The 27,740-nt window shown below is 44.8% G+C and overlaps 5 protein-coding genes across 7 annotated transcripts; 3 read left to right on the top strand and 2 right to left on the bottom strand.

Annotated features, from left to right (window-relative positions):
* Nucleotides 1–2,962: 2,962 nt before the first annotated feature.
* LOC131266977 (uncharacterized) lies at nt 2,963–4,453 on the bottom strand. Its single transcript, XM_058269688.1, has 2 exons — nt 4,235–4,453; nt 2,963–4,168 (listed from the first exon to the last, which is right to left on the bottom strand). Exons 1-2 carry the CDS (start codon nt 4,451–4,453, stop codon nt 2,978–2,980), a joined length of 1,410 nt encoding a protein of 469 aa, XP_058125671.1. The 3' UTR covers nt 2,963–2,977.
* A 998-nt stretch (nt 4,454–5,451) lies between these two features.
* LOC131266981 (isocitrate dehydrogenase [NADP] cytoplasmic) lies at nt 5,452–9,026 on the top strand. Of its 2 annotated transcripts, none has more exons than XM_058269698.1 (2): nt 5,452–5,580; nt 7,619–9,026. In XM_058269698.1, exon 2 carries the CDS (start codon nt 7,626–7,628, stop codon nt 8,865–8,867), a length of 1,242 nt encoding a protein of 413 aa, XP_058125681.1. In that variant the 5' UTR covers nt 5,452–5,580; nt 7,619–7,625; the 3' UTR covers nt 8,868–9,026. The 2 variants fall into 2 exon arrangements, with proteins under 2 accessions (XP_058125681.1, XP_058125682.1); XM_058269699.1 differs by lacking the exon at nt 5,452–5,580 and adding an exon at nt 6,149–6,270.
* A 443-nt stretch (nt 9,027–9,469) lies between these two features.
* Nucleotides 9,470–11,371, top strand: LOC131266973 (uncharacterized). Its single transcript, XM_058269683.1, has 2 exons — nt 9,470–9,610; nt 9,681–11,371. The coding sequence occupies exon 2, from the start codon at nt 9,692–9,694 to the stop codon at nt 11,255–11,257; it is 1,566 nt and encodes a 521-aa protein (XP_058125666.1). The 5' UTR covers nt 9,470–9,610; nt 9,681–9,691; the 3' UTR covers nt 11,258–11,371.
* Nucleotides 11,372–12,724: 1,353 nt separating this feature from the next.
* Nucleotides 12,725–15,329, top strand: LOC131266968 (uncharacterized). Of its 2 annotated transcripts, XM_058269677.1 has the most exons (3): nt 12,725–12,902; nt 12,973–14,348; nt 14,430–15,329. In XM_058269677.1, the coding sequence occupies exons 2-3, from the start codon at nt 12,984–12,986 to the stop codon at nt 15,180–15,182; spliced, it is 2,118 nt and encodes a 705-aa protein (XP_058125660.1). In that variant the 5' UTR covers nt 12,725–12,902; nt 12,973–12,983; the 3' UTR covers nt 15,183–15,329. The 2 variants fall into 2 exon arrangements, with proteins under 2 accessions (XP_058125660.1, XP_058125659.1); XM_058269676.1 differs by having other exon boundaries at nt 12,973–15,329.
* Nucleotides 15,330–15,963: 634 nt separating this feature from the next.
* LOC131266983 (snurportin-1) lies at nt 15,964–17,238 on the bottom strand. The gene has a single exon (XM_058269701.1). It carries the CDS (start codon nt 17,180–17,182, stop codon nt 16,088–16,090), a length of 1,095 nt encoding a protein of 364 aa, XP_058125684.1. The 5' UTR covers nt 17,183–17,238; the 3' UTR covers nt 15,964–16,087.
* Nucleotides 17,239–27,740: the final 10,502 nt, after the last annotated feature.

A 27,740-nucleotide genomic window follows, 5' to 3' on the forward strand; every position in this document is an offset into this window, starting at 1 on the left:
GTCCTGCAAACCTGAAAATGCACAAAACATACTCCTTGGTTAGGACCACTCAGTGACAACTTCCATTTCTTTATTCTTTTTAACACATGCCCCAATTTATGCGACTGCCGCACGTGTAGAAAGCACGTGGGATGGTTCCACTTGGGCCGTAAAATCACTTCCAAACGAATTTTCGCAACTTTATTCTCCACAAATTATTGTATCGAATCGCTCGGTCGAAGCACGTCACAAACACACTCCGAGCGGGAGTTGGTTGAATATTTCATATACGCATTTTAATTTACTTCACCGATCACTAAAACCGTAGCACAGATAACATACGCGAGCAAGTTTGAAAGGGGAGTGTAAAGTACCGGAAAACTACAGGAAAAACTCTGAACGAGTTTTTTTTTCAATTTCCGTTTTTACATGCTTTAAGAGCTTCTCAATGAATCGTAACTATCTTATAAATAGAATGATAGCTAAACGGTAAGTTCGAACCAGATTTAGTACAAAATTGAACAGAAATGTTACCCCCATTGGACAATGTTAATTTTGTCAAGCTTTCGGTTATAAGCTACATTTTTATGATATCTTTATTTTTATCGTAGCTTTGCAGGGCAAATCTTCCTGTAAACTGTTTTAGGTGCCCGTGTGCGGTAGCGATAGATAACACATAGATAATTCCACACGCTCCATTCCGATCGACATTCCAAATGGCGATGACCTCCATGACGCACCACACCTGGCCTGTAAAATGGAGCGCTAAAGCCGACCGACATTTTGGTGCGCCTGCCAAAGGATCCGAATGGTTTCGGTGAGACCATACAAACGCAAAACAAAACACACATTTATAGCCGAGACCCTACGGGTTGCCGTATGAATGGCATCGCAAAATTTCATCGCCATTTGCCTACCGGATGGGGCCGCCTCCGGTACGTGCTGCAAATTTTAGCACGCCGGTTAATCGATAGAAACCACGTGCTGATTGTGGGTGGTAGTGTGTCGAAAATTCCTATACATTCACACTGGCGCTGGAGCGTGCGATGGGTTTGCTTTCGCATGGAATGTGCCGGAGACGAGGCCTTCACTTAAAAATACTTTATCAAATGAAATGTCACCACGATTGGCCTCGAGTACAAGCTTAAAGCTAGTTTTTCACTTCTTTCGATAGGTGAAATCCTTATTGGAAAGGATTAAATCGCAACACTGGTTCTCGGGTATCCTTGGCGTGCGGGAACCACGAAGCAACGACTCGGGCGACTTCTTTTTATCCCTACAACACTAAAACCCCCAGTATCGGTATGCGGGTGTTTTAAACCGGAGGTCGGCTGGTGGAAAAATGTAGTTCACCGGTGGCGACCCAGGAGCTGGCACACGTGGTGGTGAGAAACGGGCCGCGTAAGGAATAAATCATCGAATTTTGCGCTGAAACCAGGGGCGCAACGTCGTTGCCGTGTGGTTGATGATAAGAATCCGTGTTTGTTTCGCCGGACCGTCGCGGAGTGGATATCGGGAGCCCCAATCGAGGGTAAAGATAAAACATGGGTAGGAAAAATGCCACCGTACGGCACGGTGCCAATATAACTCACTAGAACCGTAACGGCTAATCGCTAAAAACTCGCGTGGCTAAAGTGCTGCACGGATGAGACTCCACTACGGCAGAACGAACTACTACGACTGGCTTTTCCTCGACGGCAAAACACTATATGTAATAGACACACACGCTGGCTCAGCGACGGCTAGTCAGTACAGGGCGGAAGCAGACCGAATAAGTGCACTCGACGACTTCCAAAACGATACTGTTGTGAGAGTCGTGCCGTGCGGATCGCTACACCGACCGAGTTCGCCGCTCCCGGCAAACGGAACGGAGTGCACCCAGTTCCGAGAAATTCCGACATCACGAGGTCTTCGGCGAGAAGAGATGAAAACCGTCCCGCGAGGCGGCGAACAGCCGCTACAAACAGCGCAGAAAAGCGGCGCAGAAGCGCGTGAGATGCACTGATTAGATGTTTGTTGTTTTATTATCGCTCCGCCGCGAGTTGGAGCTTTGAAAGCTGCACTCGGCTGTTATGTGCCGGGCATGTATATGCACTGCATGGTGCAGTTTCACGAGTGTGTGTAACGGCGTCGTGGGCGAGTTTCATTCATCGTGCACCTTGAAGGAAGAAAAAAGCACAGCTATTTCTCTATTCGAATCAGCAACAATGACGAACTGAATTTATTTTTAAAACATCCTTCAAAGAGCGTCGTTTACCTTTTTCTGTGCTTTTCAAAGCAAGTTCGTTTGTACTCATAGCGTTCGAAAATTCAAAACCGACCACGTGATCGATGTGGAAAACAATAGGATCGTTTTTCAATCGTTCATACAAGCGTTAAATTGGTTGAAAATTATTCAAAGAACCCAACTTACAGTTTGATACACAGTATTTTAAATTAAAAAAAAAACATTGTTGTTGTCACACTGAATGCCTTATGTGAGGGAATGTGTTATTAATATAATTAAAAGTAAATTTAAATGAATGTTTTACGTACTTCGAAGTACGTAAAAGAAGTAAAGTAAAACTTAAAAACAGCTTATTGAAAAGAAAACACAAAGTGGTCTTATTTTCAACAGTTTGCTCGTATTCGAATAAGTGGACTGTGTTGATTGCAACTAAACTAAAATGATAGTAAATAGTTTCAATTTAGAAAATTTGAGATTCCATTGGATGTATTTATATAAACACTATTGTACTTCATTTCTCTTTGTTTCTTGAATTAATAACAAATTTCCTTTGAGAAAAATATATTAAACATTATTATCTTTATACTATGCGATCTTTATTACACAAAATTACCATAAAATACACCGAAAGCGTACACAGTTTGAGTAAGTAGACCTAAGGAAACCAACGTGTCGCCCCAGTGCAATTACCATCATTTCTAGTATTTAAAAATATAACACGCACACACATCGATCACAACTGATATGTACAGGAACTAGTATGGCGACTGTTTAAGTTCGCCGAGAATCAGCGGAACTTTCCGTAGTAGATGCCGCCCCTAAAGAGGACGAGCTGGTTACGGATTCGGCGGGCTGCGTGTGTGGTGTCGCCAGTAACGCGGTCAGCGTGGCATGCGAGGAACTGAGTGAGGAAATGCGCTGCCTTGCAGGCAACCCCGTCGACGCGGCGGTGCCTATCGGGGCTTTGGGAGATTCGAAGGCATCCGTCGTCGACCGTTGTCGATCGGTCAACTCCTTTAGTAGCTTCTGAATTTTGGCGTAGATCAGTTCCGTTACCTTAAAACCTTGTAGATCGATCGATTTCCCAAAGTTGCTTGAGTGTTCGAAAGCGTTTCGTTCGATCAGCTTTTTGATGTCGTCTAGCGCGAGCAAGAAAAAGCGACCATTTTTGTTCAATGGTGTCACCTGTTTCTGCTGCAGCAACCAGTCTCGATCCTGCGCATCCGGGCAGTATCGTAGCACCTCGGGGTGTTTGTTGGCCAACCGCTCGCGAAAGTCTGGCGTTCCAAGTGCTCGAGCTACTTTAAAGTCCAGTATAAACAAACTATCCGGGGTGATGGCCGTGGTTGGAATGGATTGGAGTGGTACACGAGAGGCAGCAGTGGCCGAACTACTAGCGGAAACTGAACCAGTAGGTTGAGACGGCAAACCCTGGTACTGAACGTGTGGATAAATGGGACCGTGTAGAAAATACTGGCGCTTGAACAAATCCGGCTGATTCGGCTCCGGTAGCTTCCTTTTCAGCGCTTGATGTAGTAAACTTGTCGCCACGCCAGCGGAAGGAGTGTTGTCTGTGCTGGAGTCGGAATCACTCAGCTCCATGCCGGGTGTATTCGCTCGGGAAAGTGAATTCCCGGCCGGTGAGGAAAGCTGGCTACCGTATTGGGCTTTGGTGTTTTCCAGCAACGAACAAAACACACTCTTCAGTGCTTCCTCCGAGATGGCTCCTTCGCCAAGGTTCTCCTTGATGTTTCTTATCGCCGGGACAAAGTAAGTCTGATGAAACTTTTTCACAATAGTATCCACCTCCTTGTCGAAGTAGCATTGAATATTTGCTCGCAGCAGTTCCAACGATTTGATGGCCGCATCGTTTGCCGTTTGACTCATGAAAGATCGTCCCGAGCTGTATCTTTGCTTCAGAGCTTCCAGTGTGGCTTCTCCGGACAAGGTATTTTTCAGTTTCTGAAAAACAAAAATGGCCTTTAATACGAAGGTCGCTTGCGTAGAGAGTGCGCACCGATACGGCACCTGTCTCACAAACAGCGTCGAGTTATTGGATTCCACTTCGGATGCATTGGTTGACGAATTGTTAGTCGAATGCAAATCAGAGGCACTTGTTGCTACCGCCGTGGTTGCCGCGGATACCGTTGCCACTGATGGTACTCCCACCGTGGAAGCTGCACTTGCTGGTGGAGCAGCATTGCTCGACGAAGCTGTAGAACTGCGCCACACACGCTGTATTACCATGCTGCCGAGTTACGAATACGGCGGGATTGTAGGAACGTTCGCGATGCAAACAATCGCTGCTAAAGGAACCGTGCACTTTGTGAAAGGAAAAAAAAGGGAATACTCGTTTCAGGGATAGTTTAACCAAACAAAGCTACGGGAAACAAGCTACGGTAATATGTGCTGCTAGGAAGGATATTGTGCTACTATCCTTACAAAGGATAAAGGATTCATTGGATTTGACAGTTTCGTCTTTCGATAGGATTCTGCGCAAAACGAATGTTGTGAGTAGCGTGCGAATTGGCAGGCAAATTAAATTGAAAGATATACCGTTACAAATTCAAATTGACTTTGTAATAGGCTGGTACAGGATATGTTAGTAAATTTTAAATACATGAAACTCATTAAACGGTAGGTTGCTTTAATCACACGTGAGTATGATATGAATTTTACAAATTCTGTTTATTTCAAACTCCAAGCATGCAAGTTGCAAACAAACAACGTCAGTCTAGGACGCAAGTTTTAGCCAAAGTAGTAATTTTTTAAAAGTAATTTAAAAACTACAAGCCGGTCTTAGAATGGATAATAAAATGTTCTAAGCATTGCTCGTTCGGTACAAAAATCATTAACAGTATGGCAATATGTTTTTAATACAATTAAAAATCATAAAAGGATTTAAATCGCATGCAATAAAATGAATTACCCTTGGCTCCAGCCATCTTGGCAAACAAGCTACCCAAACTATCAGGTTGTCCGCAACTAGCTTTGAAGGTTCCTTTGAACACCAGTTTTATAATCCCTTCATGAGAATACAACAAGTTGACTGGCGGTGAACGTGTAAAAACCGTTCAGATAATCGTCACATAAATCAGTTTTTTATGAAAAGATTAGTTTGAAACGGAAAGGAAAAAACTTCGTGACTAAAAGTTTCACATTGCATTGACAGTAGGTGCACAAATAGCACCGAGTTGACAACATCGTATGATCGCACCTCCGGTTGTTTGAATAAACTTGGGGCGGTTTTTGATAAACTCGGCGATTCGTGTGCCGGTCTATTCCATTCCTTCGTTTTTGTGATTTTACTTACAAAGTAGCGATCGCTTAAAGTACGTTCGTCTGTGCAATAGTTTCGGAAAGAATCGAATAAGGTAAGCCAAATACAGATAATATCCGCACCGTCAATGCGATTCGTCTACAATTCGTTATCTTTTCTTTGCTTGAAAATTGTTTATCACCGTGACTCCATCGACTCCATTGGAAGAGATGTGTAATCAATAATGCCGGTCTTAACGTGAAGTATTCATATCGAATTACATAATGACGTCAACATTTAAACCACGCTTTAGCCCGACTCGGGAAACTTACCATGAAAAGGGCTTGGTATAGGAAAACAGGTTGTCCCGGAGTAGTGCACGGAATAAGGTTTTAAATCAATTGCCTACCATTCCAGTTGGCCATAGAAAATGGAGGTGATTCAATGAGTTTTCATTTTGTATGCATCGAATTCTTGTATGAAATCAACATAAAAACTGCTTCTCTATACACAAACGGGCCACTAGAGTTCCGTAGTAATAATCTCATCGTCTGCCTTCCTCATCCACATTACCCGTTGCTCTTGCGTCTCCCCCCGCATGGTGGGGGCCACGAAACCTATCGTTCCGACCAACTGCAGTCACAACCGAAGCCGATGCCAGCGACGCGCTCAGTCTTCGTTTAGTTCCGGCCAGAAGCGGTCACGGCGTACGGTGCAGTGTTCGGTTGCAGTTGTGCTCGATCGTGTCACTGATTTGAATTTTTTACACTCACTCCATCAGGGAAACTTCAGACAAGTCTCTAAAGTAAGCATTCATTAACTTAACTTGTGCGGGTTGTTGGTCACTGTGAGAAATACCAATTGTTCGATCGTTCCTACTCGCCATCGTGACGTGTACAAAGTCCAAGGCCGGATCTAATGGTGTAGTTGTGGTGGGGTAGATTAAACCAAACCAGTTTCACTCCGTAGCAAGTAGAAAGTCGGAAGTTGGCCCTCGTAACAGTCCCACGGATTTGGAATTACGAGACCACCCTTCTCAATCGACACCCGGTGGGAAGTTTTTCAAAGCGCCTCAAGTGTATCCACCGACTACTTTAAACTGACTTCCCCCGGCAACTAGCCACAGCGCAACCTGAGGTGATGTCGAGCCCTCTAGAGAGGTTGTACATTTCGAGGGGTGTGTACACTCCCCGGTCAGTTCGTCGATCCTCGCGATAATCACCATCCAAATGCTTCCAGCAAACAGGTTTTCCCTTTCCACACCGTTCCACATCGTCTACTTCCCAACCTCCCGGGAATTGGGTGATTACGTGGTTCGACGGGGCAGCTCCAAAAGACGCTAGATGCTGTGATTCTTGGCTTCGAAGTGAAACCAGGAAAAAAAGCGCTGTTTCTTAGCAGGTTTTAGATGTTTCCGATTTTAAATGAAACAAAACCACCAATAACGGCATTCGTTATCAATCGTCCGGAACGAAAACCACAAACCAGAACGAGTTTGAAGCACCTTGTCGTTCCTTGTCGCGCGCATCTGCCGGCGATTCATCCGCTTATCAGCATACACATTTGATAAAAACCACAAAGATTGCAATGAACCAAGAGAAGAAGTGGCCTGTTGCTTCCGAGCGTTACGCAAGTCACCATCGGCTGCGATGGGAACCTATTTCCAGCGATACATCGTCTTCATTAACCAGGGACAATATGGCCCTCATGGTTGATTACAGAAGAAAGAGATGGCGCACGTACAGAAGACGCGTTTAGCATTGTTACATTTAACTTTTTTTTTTGTCTATGACCCCGTCTGATCTCCTTATCGAAGATCGCATGTAGCGCAAGACCTTCGAAAAGCCGGTGTTAATGAAATTCGCTCCATCATGACCTTCAAACTGTGCGGCTTAAAGCAATACGCAGCTTGTTTGAAATGTGCGACATGTAAATGGATAGGATAGGTTAAATATAAACAGTCATGCAAAAAGTAACATGATTGAGGGGAAGCGATCATTTACGCGCCTACTTAGCGAGGGCTTATGCGATAATGCTTCTTTTTGTTGTTTCCAAGGATATTTAAAAAATAAACAAACTTGTTTTTTGACGAGCAAAGCATCATTGGATTGTTTATAGGAAAAAGTAAATAACGTCGTTTTCTATCTCAACAGTAACGCAATGGCAACCAAAATCAAGGCCGGACCAGTGGTCGACATCCTTGGCGATGAAATGACCCGCATTATCTGGGACTCGATCAAGGAGAAACTGATCCTGCCGTTCCTCGACATCGAGCTGCACACGTACGATCTGGGCATGGAGCACCGAGACGCCACCGACGACAAGGTGACGGTTGAATGTGCCGAGGCCGTGAAGCGCTACAACGTTGGCATCAAGTGCGCCACCATCACGCCGGACGAAGCGCGCGTGGAAGAGTTCAAGCTGAAGCAAATGTGGCGCTCGCCGAACGGCACCATCCGTAACATTCTCGGCGGTACCGTGTTCCGGGAGGCGATCATCTGCAAAAACATCCCCCGGCTGGTTCCGGGCTGGGAGAAGCCGATCATCATCGGCCGTCATGCGCACGGTGATCAGTATAAAGCGACCGATTTCCTGGTGCCCGGACCGGGCAAGCTGGAGATGAAGTTCACCCCGGCCGACGGTGGTGAGCCGAAGACGTACGTGGTGAATGAGTACAAGAGTGCTGGTGTTGCGATGGGCATGTACAACCTGGACGACTCCATCCGGGACTTTGCCCATTCGTCGTTCAAGGTCGCGCTGGATCGCAAGTTCCCGCTGTACCTCAGCACCAAGAACACCATCCTGAAGAAGTACGATGGCCGGTTTAAGGACATCTTCCAGGAGATCTACGAGAAGGAGTACAAGAAGCAGTTCGATGCGCTCGGCATCTGGTACGAGCATCGCCTAATCGACGACATGGTTGCGTACTGCATGAAGGCCGAGGGTGGCTTCGTGTGGGCCTGCAAGAACTACGATGGTGACGTGCAGTCCGACACCGTGGCACAAGGATTCGGCTCACTCGGTCTGATGACGTCGGTGCTCGTGTGCCCTGACGGACGCACGGTGGAATCGGAGGCTGCCCACGGTACCGTCACGCGGCACTACCGCCAGCACCAGCAGGGCAAGGAAACGTCCACCAACCCGATCGCATCGATCTTCGCCTGGACGCGCGGCCTGCTCCATCGGGCCAAGCTGGACGACAATGCCGAGCTGAAGCGGTTCGCCGAAACCCTCGAGAAGGTGTGCATTGACACGATCGAGTCGGGCTTCATGACCAAAGATTTGGCCATCTGCGTTAAGGGCATGGCTAATGTGAAGCGTTCAGACTACATGGAAACGTTCGAGTTCATGAACAAGCTGGGCGAGAACCTGAAGGCCGCCCTTACCCAGAGCCGGCTGTAAAGGAAGCAGAACGCCTGAGCCATTGTAGCCTGGAGAGCATTTACACAACTCAACAACGCAGCGTTTTTTGGTGCATTCATTCATACATTCGTGTCTAAGTACGGGGGAGGTGATTTTTGCTGGTATAAATTAATAAAATAAAAAAGAACCATCTTTTGGAAAAAATATTGTTTTTTTTTTTTTATAAACAGATTTGGTAATTTCGTTCGTGCAGACAACTACAGTCAGTGCAATTATAAAAATTACTTCATTCAAATATGTTTTCAAAATCAAGAAGTAATTGCGCTACCTAGCTGTTTGTCAAACGTTCATTCATAATTGAGGCATAAACCAGGAAACCCATGTTGTTCGAAGATAGTTGAATGGGGTTTGCTAATAATTTTCCCAGATTTCCATTAGCAGTTTACAAACTTGCAGTTGACGATGTTTTTGAATAATTGCAATTTAAAAATTTCAAACACTTAATGGAACTGATAACTGAAACAAAGTAAACGAAAACAGATAAGATGAAACTGTCATAATACGTGACGTAAAATCAACGTTGAACACATCAAACACAAAAGGCCAAACGCTCTTGGAAGTTAAACCACGCAGTTTTGCACCAAAACAGATAGCCACGATTTATCATAACGCCATCAATCCTTTAACTACGTACTTCCGAATGCGTTTATGTTGTAGCATCGTTATAACAAACGGGTAAATTTTTATAAATTCCTGCCGACGCAGGTGCTCGCATGTCATAGGTAAGTTGATGAATGGAACATATGATCCTGTTGAGTTATGTGCATTTCGGTAACATATTCTTTCTTATAGCCTACATCACCATGGCGGATCCGGGTCCAAGTACATCTCAGGCAAACCGTTCAACATCCCAACAGCAACGACCACAACAACCTCAACAACAGCAACAGCAACAACAGGAAGCAAAACAAAACGCAGGAAAGCGATGGCTTTCGATGAACCGGAAGAAGGGAAACAAAAAAGGTCCTCGTAAAGCGGAGGACACGGAGGAGCAACCGAATGCACTGCTCGAATCGTTGCTCCAAACTTTGCGCACCTGTCCCGAAGGAAAAGAACTGCAAGCGCTCATAAGCGCTTTGCAACCGTCTGCCCGTGATATCGAGATGGAGTTGAACAGCGTGAAAGATGACCTGTTGCTTGTGCTGCCGATTTCTTACGATTACACATCCATTTACGAGTTCGGTTCGATAAAATCGGGGCTGTTGTTTCGAGACAGCGATCTGGACTTTTATATACACTTCCGGCAGGGGAGAAAAGAACGCGAAGAGCAGATCAGGCTGATACACATAGTTTGTGCTAATATGACTCGGAAAGGCACGTTCAAGGACATTATAAAAATATTGAGAGCCAAAATGCCACTATTGCAGGCGGTGCATGTGCGTACGAACCGGCGGTGTGACATAAACTTTAGCAATGATCGCGGCTGGTATAACAGCATGTTTCTCCGTGCAGTGATGCGGTTTGATCCACGGATATATCAGCTTGCTATGATCATAAAGTTTTGGGCTCGCCGTGCCCACATTTTTACGGTGCAGAAGCAGATGAACTCCTACGGCCTGCTGATGATGATGATCTTTTTCCTTCAAACACTTGACCTACCCGTGCTTTCTTCGGTAGAGAACATGCAACGGGACATCCCGCGAGATCCCTATGGCGCTTGGAACTTGGCCTACCCGATGCAGATCAGGTACAAGACTTGTAACGTAAGCACGGTACGTGAGTTGCTGGTGAGCTTCTTCAAATTTTACGCGGAGTTCGATTTTTCCAAAAATCTTATCTCCCCGTTCACCGGTAGACTCTGCTCACTACGGGCGCTGAAAGAGAAAACAATACCGGAACAGGCCGCCTACTACCGGGCAGTGGAACGTGAAGACTATCCGGAGATTTCTTGTGGACCGTTCGTCACGATACAGGATCCGTTCGAGCTGAATCTAAACGTGGGAAAGCTGATGCGCATGAAAAGATTATACGAGCAGCTGTCGCTTAGCTTCCGTCATGCGTACGCAATGTGCCTAGCGCAGCAGTACAATACATTTTCCAAACTACTAATAAGTCTCTATACCGACACAAAGCGGCACCAGAAACCGAAGAGAAAAACAAAGAACAAAACCCACCCTCATCCACTTGCTCTTCACCCTTTTTCCACTGTCGGCACTGGAAATTGTATAGTTGATGCATTTTTGAACCTATCGACCGACACAAAACTTTTCATTACTTATGTGTTTGGTTTTTTTTTAATAACAATTATTATTTCATTTGTTATAAGACAGTTCGCCATAATATTGCTAGCGAATCCTGGATGGTTGTTAATTTGTTTTGTGCTTTTTTGCCTTTTTCTAAGTTACCCAAAACAAAGCATCTACAGATAGGAGATTTCTTTAGATTTATTTCTTATAATATTTAAATTTTTGTTATTTAGACTTTTTCCATTGATTGTTGCTACCATATCAGATACCAAATTGATTCCAGTTCAATGATTCTATAACACGAAATAAAAATTCTAATTCGTCAAACAATGTGTAATTTTTACAAGATTCATTTTCTGTGTTTTTATAAATTTTTACTTAGCATAGGGTCACCACAAAAAAATCGTTGCACTCATTGTATCGATCGTATTACGATAAGCTTGTAATAGAAAGATTTCTAAGAATGCAATAAAATTCATATTTTCGAGTTTAACAGTTCATTAGATTCCTTTGAAAATTATCTTTTTCCAAACTCATCTTTTGTTTCCATTTTGGCTCCACCTGTGTACCAGTTTAAACCACACTAAAACAACCCAGGTTATTCAAAGATACAGGTTGTTTTATACTTATGAATAGTAAATTGTATGGATTTTGAGAATAACTTAGCTAAATTATCATTCAACACATCAGTTTACAAACTTGTAATAAACGGTGTTTTTGAATTACTGCAATTTAAACATTTCAAACACTTTTGGAATAGACGGAACTGTCACAATACTTGATAGTACCACAACCTGCGGTGTTCTTGTCCAACGTTGAACACAAGATCAGTAAAAGGAGAGGTCGGGTCAAACCTATTTTCTACTCCACCAATGTTGAGACAGTTGGTTGAAAAAATGTTTACAAACATACTTGCAGTATGTGGGAGATCTTCGCTAAATCTCTTAAACGAAATATGTAATTGAAAATTTTGGATGGTTTTCCTCACGCACAGGCCGGTCCAGAACATATTACGAATGCCTCAATTGCCACTCTGTTGATGAAACATACCAAATTTTTTTTCCTCTTCTTCTTCGCTCCGGCGAGGATTTACTCCAGTACGACTATTGAATCCATCTTCCTGGGCCTTCGCAAGCTAACCTGGACACATAGACTCCATTGGTTAAGGACCGGCTACTAAAAGCCATTTGTCCTGATTTTGACTGTCACCACGCGGCCACGAGCACTACTAGCCAACCACGCTAGTGCGCTGTCAAATTGTGAATTGAATATTTCCTTCCGTTTGTCAGATCGCACGAAACTCGTGATCCGCTTGATTACTCAAACAGCACGAGATGTGCGTCGGCTAGGATTTCTCTGACTTGAGCTCCAGCTCGGCGTCACCACACGGTCGTGCCGTAAGATAACCTTACTTTTCCGCTAACTATTTCAGGAAACTCATGCACTGCTAACAATCCGCTCTGATGCACTACCGAACTGGAACTGAACTGGAACTGATAACAATTTTGCAGTTGTTCCCTGGCTGTTCGTAAGAGGTAAACAAATTTTCAACTAACTGTCAAAAATATTCCCACGGTTTTTGGTTCGTTACGCTGCGACCGCTTTTCCATTCATCTTGGTTGAACACATCAAACACAAAAGACTCTAGGAAGTTAAACATAGAAACCACGCAGTTTTGCACCAAAACAGATAGCCACGATTTATCGTAACACCATCAAACCTTAAACTGCGTATTTCCGAATGCGTTTATGTTTATGTTGTAGCATCGTTATAACAAACGGGTAAATTTTTATAAAATCCTGCCGACGCAGGTGCTCGCATGTCATAGGTAAGTTGATGAAAGGAACATATGATCCTTTCGAGTCATGTGCATTTCGGTAAAATATTCTTTCTTATAGCCTACATCACCATGGCGGATCCGGGTCCAAGTACATCTCAGGCAAACCGTTCAACATCCCAACAGCAACGACCACAACAACCTCAACAACAGCAGCAGCAGCAGCAGCAGCAGCAACAGCAGCAACAACAGGAAGCAAAACAAAACGCACGAAAGCGAAGGCTTTCGATGAACCGGAAGAAGGGAAACAAAAAAGGTCCCCGTAAAGCGGAGGATATGGAGGAGCAACCGAATGCACTGCTCGAATCGTTGCTCCAAACTTTGCGCACCTGTCCCGACGGAAAAGAACTTCAAGCGCTCGTAAGCGCCTTGCAACCATCCGGTCGTGATGTGGAGATGGCGTTGAACAGTGTGAAAGATGACCTATTGCGTGTGCTGACGTTTTCCGACAATCAACCATCCATTTACGAGTTCGGTTCGATAAAGTCGGGGCTGTTGTTGCGAGACAGCGATCTGGACTTTTACGTCCACTTCTCGCAGGAGAGAAACGAACGCGAAGAGCAGATCAAGCTGATCCACGTCGTTTGTGGGCGCATGGATCGGATTCGTACGTTCAAGGACATGACGAAAATACTGGGCGCCAAGGTGCCACTGCTGCGGGCGGTGCACGTGCGTACGAACCTGCAGTGTGACATCAACTTTAGCAACGCGCGCGGATGCTACAATAGCAAGTTCATCCACGCGGTGATGCAGTTTGACCCACGGATCCATCAGCTGGCGGTGGTCGTAAAGTTTTGGGCTCGCTGTGCCCACGTCCTCACGGTGCACAAGCAGATGAACTCCTACTGCCTGGTGATGATGTTGATCTTTTTCCTTCAAACGCGCAAACTACCCGTGATCCCGTCGGTGGAGGACATGCAGCAAGGCATCCAGCGGATCAACTATGGTCCGTGGAACTTGGGGTACCCGGTGCAGATCAAGTACAAAACGTGGAACGTGAACACGGTGCGGGAGCTGCTGGTGAGCTTCTTCAAGTATTACTCGGAGTTTGATTTTGCCAACAATCTCATCTCCCCGTTTGTCGGAAGGCTCTGCTCGCTGCAGGAGCTGGAAAAGAAAACGATACGCGAGCTGGCCACCTACTACCGGGCAGTGGAACGTGAAGACTATCCGGAGATTTCTTGTGGACCGTTCGTCACGATACAGGATCCTTTCGAGTTGAATGTGAACGTGGGAAAGGTGTTGCGCATGAAAATGTTGTACGAGCAGCTGACGCTTAGCTTCCGGCATGCGTACGACGTTTGCCAGACGCATCAGACCAGTAAATTTTCCGACCTCCTGATAGCCCTCTTTAGCGACACGAAGCGGTACCAGAAAACGAAAGACGAATCAACGAAAAAATCCCCCACCAACGCTACCCTTCCGTCCACTTCCGGTGCTGGCGGTGACCAGGTGAACGGAACGAATGCTGGTTCCTCTGTTCGCCCGGGCCCGAGCACAGGTAAACCGAACGCCCAGGTCAACAACAGTTCCTGGCACATGTGCCGCCTTCCACCGATCGAGTACGAGCTGTTCCTCGTCAAGGAGATCCTGCTTGCCCGTGACCCGGAGCGAAAGGTGATCATCACTGATGAGCGCATAAGGCAGCTGTGGGGTGAGTGTATGCTCGACTTCATCGTGGACATTCTGCGCAAACTGTACATGGTCAAACTAGAACCGATCGAAGACAACGACAACGAGCCCACCAACACGGGAAGCAATGCTCTATCGCCGACCGTTTTGCGGTTTCAAATGTCCTGCGAACGGCAGGTGTTCATTGCCCGCAAGCGTGTTAACATCGCGAACGAGGCGGATCTGAAGCAGGAAATTGAAATCTCCAAAATGCGCTGGGAAAAGAACCACGGGTTGCGGTTTAGTACGCGCGTCGATCTGACCATGGCCGACGGGAACGTCGAGATGCGCATACCGAGCGGACAACCGAAGAACGGACCGCTCCGGTTGTTCATCGATACGTGCTTTCTGGTGCACATACGTCGATGTATTCGAGGCTATTTTATGGTGATGTTGGAAAAAGCGAAAGCAAAAACGACGCTTGGTGCGCCGAGCGGAGGTAGTAAGCGCACGGGATCCACTACCGGTTCGTCGCCAAGTGGTTCGGAAAAAGATCCACCAGAAGAATCGACAGCTGGTAGCGGTAACGAAGAAGTCGGTGAGGCTAACAACGTGGTGGCGGCGGCTAGCGAGAACACTTTGTCCACTAACGAGAGTTAGTATTGGTAATTCTACCAAGACGGTAAGACGCATCCCTTTACCCTTTTGCGGGTAAATGGTATAAATAGATTTTAAGTGTAAAAAGGTGTGTTCATCGTTACCTCGAACAGGAGATAGTCACATGGTTCATGGAAAAAGAAAAACAAACTACATTATTTTTGCATTAAGTAGTGCTGGGTGATTTAAAAAAACAGAAACAAACATTAGTTACTTTGTCATGAGTGTAAAATCCTAAAATATTTATGACTGCACCGCGTAAAAGCTAATTGCACAAACTTGAATGATCGCTTGCGATCGGTTCGAGCGGTTCGAGCGTAGCAAATCTACGGTTTTGTTCGTACTATTTGTAATAAGAAATGTTTTACGCAGTATAATTTTTTTAAATTTTAAACACTGCTTCTTCTTTTCGCCACAACAAAGAGCTATCATAATAATTTTCAACAAACCCGTACACAATTTTACTTATTCATCTCGCTGTCTGTGAAGTCATTGTGAAATTCTTCCCGGAAATGTAGCCGGGGCTCACCACCTCGACGGCGTGGGTTCTCGAATCCCAACCGAAAACGGACCCTCCCCCTGTACGAGAGGACTTGACTATCCACGTACAACAGGGAAACAAGTCTCGTAAGCCCTTAACAGGCAGGCATGACCAAGAGGTATTTACGCCAAGAAGAGGAAGAAGATAGACTTGCATTCGCTTGAGTAAGGGAAACGATGTAAATGCAAATGTTCGATGAGGAAAAATGTAATAAACATCAATGAGCGTGACTACACATTTTCAAAATAAGTTTCTTGTTAATGTTTTTATTATATGCACATACATTCCTTATGAAACAAAAATCACAAACGATGAGTTATTCATATAAAAAGAAGGTTCTGCTGGCGTAAATAGAGCATGTACGTAGTTAACACCCTTCCATTTCAAGCTCACGCATTGCATCCTCCTCCCTTGGACGTAGATCCTCGTCGTCCGAGTCGAGTGGGGCGGTTTCCATCGCCTCCCAGAGCGTAGCATCGGGTACCGAGTCGTCGTTTGTCGTGTCCATGAGAAGCCCGTTTCCCTTCCTGCCACGCGGTCTGCGCTTGCGAAGTTGTTGAAGTCGATCAAACTCCTTTATGTATGCCGCGTAGTCTCCGGTGTATGAGATTGGTTTAGCTAGCAGATACTGCTCGTTGACGAGCCCCGGCGGAAGCTTCAGCACATCGTTCAGCATGAACGGGAAAAGCCAGGTCACGAGCGGCGTCTGTCCGTACACGTAGTGTGATTCCTTGTGGTAGAACAAATACCCATCCAACCGGGGATTGTCGTCGGTGAATGCTGGGAAACGCGACCAACAACTTTCCATCGATTCTGGCCGGGCCAAATCGTAGACGGGCAGCAAGCTTAACTGAAAACCTCGATTGTCCTTCATCGTTTTTACGCTAAATTTTTCTGCGAGGTATTTTTCGTGAAACTGGGACGCGATCCAGGCGAACCGAAACTGGCACTCACAGTTTACCAAGTCCACCTGCAGGAAAGCGAGTGCGTCAAGTGTGTAAAATACGCGAGTTTTTGAGAGGATACAGTCTAGGACGATTGTTCCCCGCATGTGGTCAAGTCTGGTGTTGATCGACGCGATGGAACGACCTCGCTTGTTGTACGCCACGGCCAGTCCATTTCGGATCACGAGCAAACACCGTTGCCCAACCGGGCACGGCACGACGAACCAGTTTTCCAGATCGGTCGGCTTTTCGTGCATCCATTCCGACAGTTGCACCTTGTTGGCGAACAATTTGGAGACGACAAACTTTGGCCGTTTCTTTGCCCCTCGCTGTTGCTGCGGGGTGTCATCAACCTCCTCCAATAGGCCCGGGCGTCCTGCGTCGAGCTCTTCGTGGCGCGATTGTTTTTGCTTTTCCAGCAAACGCAGCCGGCGTTCTTCCTGCAGGGCAGACTCCGTTCGTCCATAGTTTTTGTACTGGTCGATAAATCTCGAAGGAGGTTCTTCGTGGTCGGACATAAAAATACAGATTTCTTGCGGCTTTTACACAAATAAACAACGAAATTTATCAACACAAATGGAGTCACCGTTTGACAACTGGAGGTTGTTTTGATTTATTGTCAAGGTCCTCAAGGAAGAGGTGAACTTATATTTTATAACGGCTTTTTTTCTAAAAACTGTAAAACAAAATCAAAAATTTTTTGTGTGTTGTGTGCTGAATATTGGCTGCGAAACATTTATTTCTGTCCATCACATTATTTTTTCCAAAATTTCAATTCAAGAATACTTCCTAACGTTCTGTTTGGAGCGGCTGAGCTTCGTTATAAATACCTTGAACAGTATGTAGCAAAAGTAAAAATACATTTGAGGAAATAAAAAAAAAAATTTACATCAACTTGGTAATTCATATTCGAAATTTATTGAAATGATTGGAAAAAATCAAAAAACAAAAATCTAAATAAGTTAAAAACCGATTAACTTTACATTACTGCATGCTTTGTATAACGGAAAATATAAATAAATAGAAAGGTTGCATGATTCATGTCCATTCAAGATAGTGATCATAAAGAAATCATGGTAATCTAGAGAAAAATGAACGATGCCCCTAGACTGAATTGTTTCTGAAGATTGAATGAAATATATATTTTTTTAAATCTCTTCCGGACCATTCCATGTCTAACAGAAATAAACTGCAAGAGAAAAACGGATAACGCACCCACCAGTTGCACAACGTACCAAACAACTTCCTTTACACGATTCATGGCCAAGGTCGGAGACCTCTGGCAGAGTAGGGCTGGCCGGCACGAACCGACGGGGATCGCACATTCCTCGCCAATCAACGCATGTCTGGTGCTGATCGAATCCTCCGGGTTGATGCATTTTCAGCGGAAGTGGATTGCATTTCTTATTCCGAACACGGACGAATGTCAAGTTAACCACCGTATGCTGCATGGAAAAGCCGCCAGACCAGACCGGGGAGGTGCGATCAGACGGTCGTTTCGGTAGCATCGACCCTCCCAGTTTCAGGTGTACCGGATTATGTAGTATTCACGTGGGCTAAGCTCATAGCGATGCTTCCGATCATTATGCCACGCATGGCACATAGCATTTGCGAAACACAGACAGTAGACATGATTTGCCTCCGACGTCGGGGACGTTGAACGGATGTGACCATTGCGAAATAGAAGAACAAGTAGACAAAAACGGTAGCCAAACGGCTGCAGTAGCATAACATAATTCAAGATTATTTAAATACCCAACGGAAAATTGTTAGGCTTGAAAATGCAAGTAGCTAAACCCGGTCCAATTAGCGTCGAGTGCATTGGGAAAGATGCCCCGAGGCAAAAGTTCTCCTAAAATAGAGATCCCCTGCGAAACACTTACGACTGTCTGCAACGGGAACGGTTTGCTCTTCGTTTTTCAACCTCACCTGACCTCCTTGAAATGGTGACATGAATCCATCCCAATGACGACCGGGAAACGCCATCCAAGGGTAAAACGTTAGCTCATAAACTCATTCCTCGGGCATTAACGCCATCACGTACGCAAGACGCAACCGTCACATGTGCTCACGCAGGAAAGTTTTAATGCTTCGAGCGCGCATCTTCCCACGTGCCGGAGCAAGTGCAATTGTTTCAGTTATGTCCCATCGGGTGGCGAGCTTAAATGTTACTGGAAACAGAGGGAAGAAGAAAAGTAAACTACATACCCTTTACTGCAAACAGACCCACACAGGGGAAAAAACAGTGACCGAGGGAAAACGACAGTAGAAATGGAAGCTCGCGTCGGCTCAAAGGAAAATACAGAACTCGTTTTAAACTGGCACTCGTTCTGGATTTCAATTTTTCTCCGGCTCATGTTTTTTTCGCTTTTAACGACGCCGTTCGGCCGGTTTCGGTGAGGAAGCGCTTGTGGAATCTAGTTTGAAGGATTCGATCGATTACGGTCAGCCCGGAGGTTGGCCCGTTGCGCTAGATACGGCTCGCACACGCAAGCGACGCATAAACACGGCCCCAAAAACAACACAATCCACGAATCCAAGGATGCCCCGAAGGGGTGATGATGGTGCGGATGGGAAATGCGATTTACTGTGACGATGGTGGCCGATCTTCGTGCGCCGGCAGTAAAAGTTGACTGCGAATGCGTTTCATCAATGGGCTGCAGTCGTGCATTCGATTGCCTTCGTTTCCGGTTTTCGCCCTTCTTTCCCTTGCTTCCGCGGGATGGAAGAAAAAGTGAAAGACATTCCCCCCCCCCCCCCCCCCCCCCCCCCCCCCCCACGGGTTTTCAACAACAACAACATAATCAACGGATCAATATGTACATTCGTGCAATTGTCCCATTTCCTGTCGGTTTTTCACAAACTAAAATAAATTGTTCCTATAAAGTTAATGTTTGTCTTTTAAATGAAAGACGAATTACGAATAAATAATTGAAAAAAGCTCTAATAATTGATTTAGAAGTAGTGAGGGCTGAACAGCTCAAAATACTTTATCATTTAAATTAACATTCTTCGGTTATGGAAACAATTATGTCACGAATGTGATCACAAGAAAATAAATGAGTCGTTCGTGAAATATTTGATTTGATTACACAAATGTTCTACTTGGAATTGTTTAAAATGTGTAAACCTTACTTCAATGATATTTTTATTGCTATTTGGTAAAATATGTAATTTAATAAACGTTGTCAAGGGTCACAGAAGAGGATAAACTGATCGACGTGCTGGTGGCGGATCTCAAATGGAAAATAAACACTGCAGATTTCTGCCTCTCTGGCTTTGTTTTGCGAAATTTAGGACAAGCGGATGCAGAAGCTCAACATGAGGGTGACGTGATCACAGATCATGAACTCAGTCAAACGATCGGCTCATTCGGTGAAGAAGGTGGGGAAAAAACAACCCCAACACAATCCAACTCGATGTTCTTAATTTGTAGTGTTAATTTCGATTGCAAGCGCTAATTTTTCATTTCCAATCATTTTCTCGCTTTGCTTCCCATTTGGTGAAGGAACCCGTTGCACAGCTTTTCCTTTTCCTTCCGGGACGGAAAGGAACGCGCGGGCGCGCGCTTCACTTTCGATTCTGAATCCCGATCGTGCAACTTCTCCTTCGGTGAGAAGAACCGCGAGAAAAGGGGTCCGGGTTTTTCTCGGTCCATGTTAGATTTTCGACTGCCATGCATTCACCAGTTTCCCGCGATGTGTTCCCCTTTTTTTCCAACACCATCGTTAGTGATTTCTGTGCGGTCATTTTCACGTTTTCAGCGTGTGCCATTACCTTTCTCTGTTTGGCACTATTTTCCAACCCGCGTCTCTCCCACATTCGGGTTTTTCTCGTGTTTTTCAGGCTGCTTCTGCTGCCGGTTCCGATATCTTTACGGCGTTCTTCACCTTTCGCCGTATCTGTTTCGCGTTCCGTATGTTTTTTCCCCCTCCCCCTTGCGCACTTCTCAAGCATTCGCGGTCCAACCGCTCGGGAAGCTCGAAGAAGAAAGCTTCGATGCTTCTGCTGTTGCCCCATTCTCCCTGTTTGGAGCTAGAGAAACACTGGAATCATTACACTGCCAACTATAATGTTATGCGCATTCGCCTGAAGGAAGTCTCGTGTGCAGTTGGTGTTAGAGGGAAGATAAAAAAGCGACCCTTAATTTCGTTTCTTTCATTGAAGAGTGCACCTTTAGTAACATTGTCAATATAAACTGCTCCAGGTAGTAATGAATTATTCCACAACATCCAAACTTATCTACATAGCATGAAATCAAGAAAAATGTACAGGTGGAATCAAGAAAAATCTTGGGTTTACAAAACCTCAACTAAATTAACCAGTGTCGCTCTGTGCTCCAAAACAAAGTGAAAAAAATTGTCCAACTTTTATTGACATAGATTAACCAGGTCGAAGTTAGGTAAAACGCACAATATTGCTGAATACGTTTCAAGATACTTTGTTAGAGCTAAATAAATTAAATCTTTTTTGGCTTTCTTGATAGCCATGTTAAATAGAATTTGTTATTGATAGCGGCTACTCAACTAACAACTAACGGGTACTCAACAACTATTTAACTCATTATTAAATAAATAAAAAATAAAAATAAAGATGTATAGAACTGTTTGTAGATTTGCAACGAGTACTTATAGTTTTATGATTAGATAAAGACCAACTAAACTGTTTATTTATATTTCACAGTCGACTAAAGGTTATATGTTTGTTATAAAATTGTTTAATCTAGTTTATGCGTTTATCAAATGAAAATGGGTTGGAATATTGCTCAGAAAAACTCAGAAATGTAAATTAACAAAATTTTAAATCAGGTAGATTGCCTTAATTTCCAAAACCACCATCAAAAACTATATTTTCCCTTTTAAAAGATTTCCTCTCCGTGCGCTAAAGTTTATGCTCCCTAGTGTGCGTTCCCGGCGTCTAGCGAGCATCCACGCCGCACACCCTACTTCCACCGCCATCGCCCGCGTGGACCCTTCTTCTGACTCCATCACGGTCCCGCGAGCGAAGTAAAAAGAGTTCATACACCGAAATCAGTTCAGTTAAGCTTTGACCACCGTGCGGTGCAGTGCGCAACTATTTTCCCTCGTTCCGTCGCTCCGTGGAAAAGTGATTCGTCGATTCGCGCTGTCCGCTGCGAGTGTTCGAGAACTGTACGCATTTTATTGGAGTGGTGCGTTTTGTGAAAATATTGAATTTGTGACTATTTTAAGTTAGTTCTTTTTATTAAATAATTTTTTATGCAAACTTAACATATGTCCATTGTGATGTGGAGCCTGTGGGGGGTTTTCCTAACTTTTTCCATCCCAACGAACGGTGCATCGAAGGCGAGATTATTTTTCCCAGATTAAGTAAACCCCACGGCATGCGCCCTGTGTAGGCTCTCGGTACAAACGGTTACCGTTTCCCATTTCCCTCCCATGTGGACGCTCGCGTAGGCAGCATTTTCCGGCAAACTTATCGGTTTATCTTTCCGTTATCTTCCATAACCGTTTGATGCGCACCACGCGGGACCGGATTTGGGCTGCTCCTTGCTGCGCCTCTCGTACGAGCAGCGAAACAAACTGTATCAGTGCTGCGTGTGGTTAGGTTGGCTAAATTGGTGCTGGAGTTTGTTTGCTGTCCGTTGCTGTCCGTTTGCGATGGTACGGCATGCAATAGGAATTTAATTTCGCTGTGGCGAAGCGGGAAGATCGGTTTGGCGCGAAATCAAAATTAATAACTCCAATCCATCACACGGACGGGTGATATTAGGTGGAGATATTTTAGTGATTCGATCAACAAGTTCCAACGGTTTAGGATTTTTTACCAACTCTTTTGCTCGGCTTTATTCAGTTAGGCAGTAAATTTAAAGCTTATTAATTTGATATGGAAAATGAATGGTTTAATTCGAAGCCAATCAATTTGTTAAATAAGATTAATGAAGCCTCACGTAATCTCAATTTATAACACAACACTGAACTAGAAATCGATAAACAAACTTTTTTAAACCCGTCACCCTGTTGAGATCAGTTATTTGAAAATGTATTAATTATTTCAGTAAACAAGTGTACAAAAATAGTGGAAGTGAAAGATTAACTTTAAGTGAAAATAAAATTCGGTCAGTGATTCCTTCGTACCGCACAAGAAGCAGAACGGCAAGTTCTCTGGGCAGTAAACATGAAGCTCAAAATATCACTAATAGCTCTAATGGTAAGTGTTAACATTATTTTTCGTCTAATTAGTAGTGGATAGATATAGCTCATCGTCTAGCAACGGCCGTTATTATCATGATTGTAACACACAGCCTTTATCTGTTTCCGCTGGTTGCCCTGTCGTGATGACGGACATCAAAGAACTAGTGCAGGACCAGGCAATGTAACAACAAAAGCCATCCTCGCTGAAGAAAACACCGCACTATGATATGGTGGACTTCACGCGGTGATGATACTTGCCAAAAAGCTTACCCATTCGGAAATACGAAGGAGGATGGAGATGAAGGAAAAGAAAAACCGAACAGCAAATAAATGTGCGAATCATAATGCGGAATGTGGAAGTGTGCCAGCTTCAACAGCTATCGACCGCCATTGGGTTTGGAGTGTGAAGAAAAATAAAAACGACACAAACAAACCACCTCACTTGCCAAAACATTGCCAGCGTTCGGAACCGTGCTGTAAAAGCAACGGGATATTCTGGCCACGACAAGGTGACTGGGAAGTGGAGCTCCGTCTTGTCGGGGACTGCATCACTTCCCGCAAAGCCGGTAAAGGCCAAAGTGTGGGAGTTTTGCTGCGAGAGACTCATCACCGACGCCTCCGAAGATCGGGGTGACCGAACTTGCATGGGTTTTCGGCACCCGAAACGTGAACCGGATCGGTGTCAACCGTTGGACCTCTTTTCCTTACTAAGGAAGTGCGGACAACTGTGCGGTAAAGTCACGTTAACTTTCTTTCCGCGCAAACGAGGCTTTCTGGCCGACTCGTAAGTCTTCCGTGTCTTGTGTATTGTGTCACTTTTAAAAACCACACAACGGTTTGGATGAAACGCATGCTAAAATATGCAAAACGCCATCAATAGTGACTTCGGCTCGGTTTGACAGTTCTACCCGTGCCTATTACAAACGTGCGTTTCTTATCTAAATATATTCGACTTGGTTTGTTAAGCAATCTTACAGCGAAAGAAAAAAAAACGACAGGGGGTGTTTAAGACCAGCAAAAAACAACAAAAACGTGGAGAATAATTTAATTTTCATGCATCATAAAGTTCGAATTCATCGCCCGTGAGCTTTATGGTGGCCCAGCTTGTCGGAGGAATGTAGTTTTGATAATTTTAGTTATCATGTGCATTATGATTATGGAAGCCCCAGCTTGGGTTTTGTAACTTTTTTTCTAAGTTGTTTTATGTTGATTTTAATAGGACATTTAACGATTTTAATCCAAACTGTTTCATCTACACAATTTCTCCAAAATCACACACGTCGCGGCAAAGCGAGTTAAAGAAAGACAATATTCATTGTTTATTCTTTGAGTCTCGCATCGATAACCGAGCGAGATGGGGGATCCCTTTTCCCTCATGGAGGAAAACTGCAGTTTCCTCCGTAAAATATTTCTCCCTGAAAAAAAAAACCTGACATGCTGAGGCTGTAAGGAATCGCTGGCAAATCGGTAGAAGAAAAAAGGCCGAGAAAGAATGGCCGCACAGACAAACAAACAACAATCAACATCAGACAGTGTCGGCCCAGCGGCGATGGACCCCGTCGAGGGATGTTTAACAAACACCAGAAGAAAAACTCGCCCAAGGAAGAAAGAAAATGCCCCTTGTTCTGGTGCTGTCTCGGGGCACATTTGCTGGCAACGAGGTGCTCGCCGTTTGCCTCCATGTGTGTGGTAGGTTGGATCTCGTTCGACCTCTGCGCGACATGCGGTATGTGTGTGTGTGTGTGTGCTTATGTTGGCACGGTGTGGCTGAGATTTATGGATGATCGCCAGTAATAGATTCCACTTCGCTTCTTCGATTGCATGCGGACGAAAATAATAGACGGAGAGGTCTTGCAAGACGCCCGGGCGAGCCATTGAAACACGCGGGCAACCGGTAGCCGCAGGAGAGCGGCTCTCTGCTGGATGGCGAAATGAAGGCTCCACCGTCAAATAAAAGCACCCGAACAACGATGCTGTAGAAACGGAGAGGAGACGGAAATCTTTATAAAACGATACCCCCACGTAAGCGGTACCGAAAGCACCAGCAGGCAGGTCAATTACTAGCGAGAAGTTCTGCCGTTTTATTTAGCAGATCGACGACCAGCATGTGGGGCTCGGCAGCACTCGGTGGGCAAAACCGTGCATCAAGATTCAGCCCATGTTGAGTGCGTTTTAAAACGAATGGATATGGACCGTGCAAATGGCCACACAAATATAACATCACCAATAAACAGGGAGAGATGGTAGGAGGGTGTTGGTTGTAAAGAATTTTTATTACACAAAAACACGTTTGCGGGTAACAAATGATATCGTAAAAATTCTTAAGAGGAATTTAAGTAAAAAGAAATGGGTTAAATGCGATTGCAAACATTGAGTAGCCAGCTTTTGCCATTGCAACATTCAGTGGTAAGTCTTAAACATGATTCAACACTCAAGACTTAACCGTTTATGCCGGAAAAGATCTTGAAAATAGCCATTTCCGACAAAAGACTGCATCTCCAGAAAAGCGACGAACCCCCTTTTTTTGAGTTGAAGTCGAACGATGAACGCTGATCGAATACCGTTGCGTGGATGCATACCGCCTGCTAGCACATTGGCCCCAAACGACCGCATTTACATCGTTTGTACGCATTGTCCCGGCCGAGAGCAAAACAGTTGCGCACGGCGTTAAATCTTTTCGGGGTCAAAGCGATCGTAAAGAAAACCGAAAAATGCTTACGCCAACCAATGAATGGTTGGTACCATTTCACTCGATTTCTTCGCCCTCGCTAAAGTTCTCAATTTTCCCAAATACACCCGCGCTATATTTATCTATGCAAGACGAACGAGTACCGTACCGGTGGGGTAGGTTTTAAATGCAGGAATGAGACTGCGCATATTTTAAACCTGCATTGCCTCGATCGACGGGTCACACAATGGTCAGCGGGTATGTTTTGTGGGTTTATGTATCTTGTGTGTTCTTTCTTCCCACACCGCGTCTTTCGTGCGGGGTTTGCACCGCCATGGGAACTACATGCACATCGTTTATCTGGCAGGTGGCATCGCGAAGGTAATAAAACATTGCCCCAAGAAAACCCCCGAGCGTTCCGTTAGGGGGCCATAAACATAGCATAAGACGCTAGGCACGATCATGTGTTGCGAAACGATTATTTAATATCGTTCTATTTATTTATCAAACTGGGTCACGGGTAAGCGGAACCGGGGGTTTTAAAACCAAGCGAAATGTGACCGCCGGAAAGATTGGGAGGAAAATTAAGGCAAGCGGAAAATAATTCAAATCGCACCGCAGAAGATGATGAACACGCAAGAAATAAAAAATAGTGCATGATTAGATTCACCACACCTTTCGCTTCTCAGCGCCCAGCCGAGATGTGGTTTAGAGTTATGCACGGTTGATTTATATGTGCATGCTCCCCATTTTGGGGCGGTAGATTATGATAATTGTTTGCAGTTTGCCTAACCAGCCAAACTAGCTTGGAGGGCGAAAGCGTGCGTAATAATAACAGCGCCTCATTTCGGTGCGCGAACCGTGCTTAATTTGAAATATTTCAGTGTTAATCTTGCCCGGTGCGGAGAGATTCTCGCGGAGCAAAACATTTCGACAGCTTCATCCGATGCCGATTAGCGTGAGGCCAAAAGTTTCCGAAGAAGAATCTTCGGTGGAGAACTGTAAACTAAAATTAAAACCGACAAGCATTCCCGCGTGGTTTTTCTCGTGGAGAACTCCTCTACCTGCTCCGCGGTTTGGCTGAAATTCGGCAGATTTTGGGTGAACTAATTTGTGGAAATATTCCACCACTTTCTCCAAGCTCCTACGATTTCACTGAGCGGCCCATCGGTGCTGGCTGGTTTATCGATGGATTTAAGATCCACTTAGATCCAGATCCGATCACAACACACCATGGGTAATAAAATAAACCCAAACTCTCGCCCGCTTTCAACTGTCGCACGAGCTCTACTCTGCCCAAGAGTTAGGTTTGCTAGTCAGAAAATTACCATTTAAATCGTTGCCAATATAGCACAAACTCCGCGGGGGATTGACTGGGGTGTTTTTTTATCAAAATGGAAAAGAATAATAATGTGCTCCTTTTTTTCTTCATCAAAATCGCATCATAATGATAGTGTCTTGAAATATGTTGTATGCGATAGAAAATCGATGGAAGGTAGTTTCAATCTCTTCTATACGCTTTTGTCAAGTGTGAAAAAATTTAATAGAGTTAAGAGTGACGCAAATTGATAGACAAGATATTCTTTCCACATTAAATTTGGAGTTTTTAGATTTCTAAATCCCATTCTTTGATTAAAAGGTTTAGTATAGAAGGTTCATTTGCCTCGCTTCTCGGGAAGTTTTGCGAAACATCTATGGTGGGGCCATATAATCGTTTCCACCTCATTGTGGTGATCGGATCATCGCCGGACGTTGGCTCAAGAACGCCGACCATAGAACCATTGATCACACAGCATGCGTCTCGCGGGCCGCCTTTGCTTGGTGATTGTTTATCTGCGCGCTTGACCAAACAATTTGCACAACGGACGATCCTTTCCACGTAAAGGATCCGGCACGTTCAGAGTGAATCAGACACGTCGCCATTGGTACGCGCTGATCGGTTACTTCTTCGTATTTGCTCCTTCAATCGGGTTTGAAACGAAAGAAGCATTTCCTTCGCTGCCTCGAACTGAAACTCACTGGTTGCGTGCCTGGCGGGTTGTTGGTCCATCCGAACGTCCCGATGCCGGGTGGAAGGAAAAGTGCTGTTTATTTTTCACTTATCCTTTTGTTCTCTTCTTTACGGCTTGCCTACGAAAGATGGTGGAGAGAGTTCCTTCCGTGGGACGCTTGCCGGCGAAAGAAGCGCATTCATTCCAAGCAGTCGGAAAATGTACGCAAACATTTGCAGCTGTA

Source organism: Anopheles coustani, chromosome 2 (assembly GCF_943734705.1).
Source record: "Anopheles coustani chromosome 2, idAnoCousDA_361_x.2, whole genome shotgun sequence".
NCBI lineage: Eukaryota > Metazoa > Arthropoda > Insecta > Diptera > Culicidae > Anopheles > Anopheles coustani.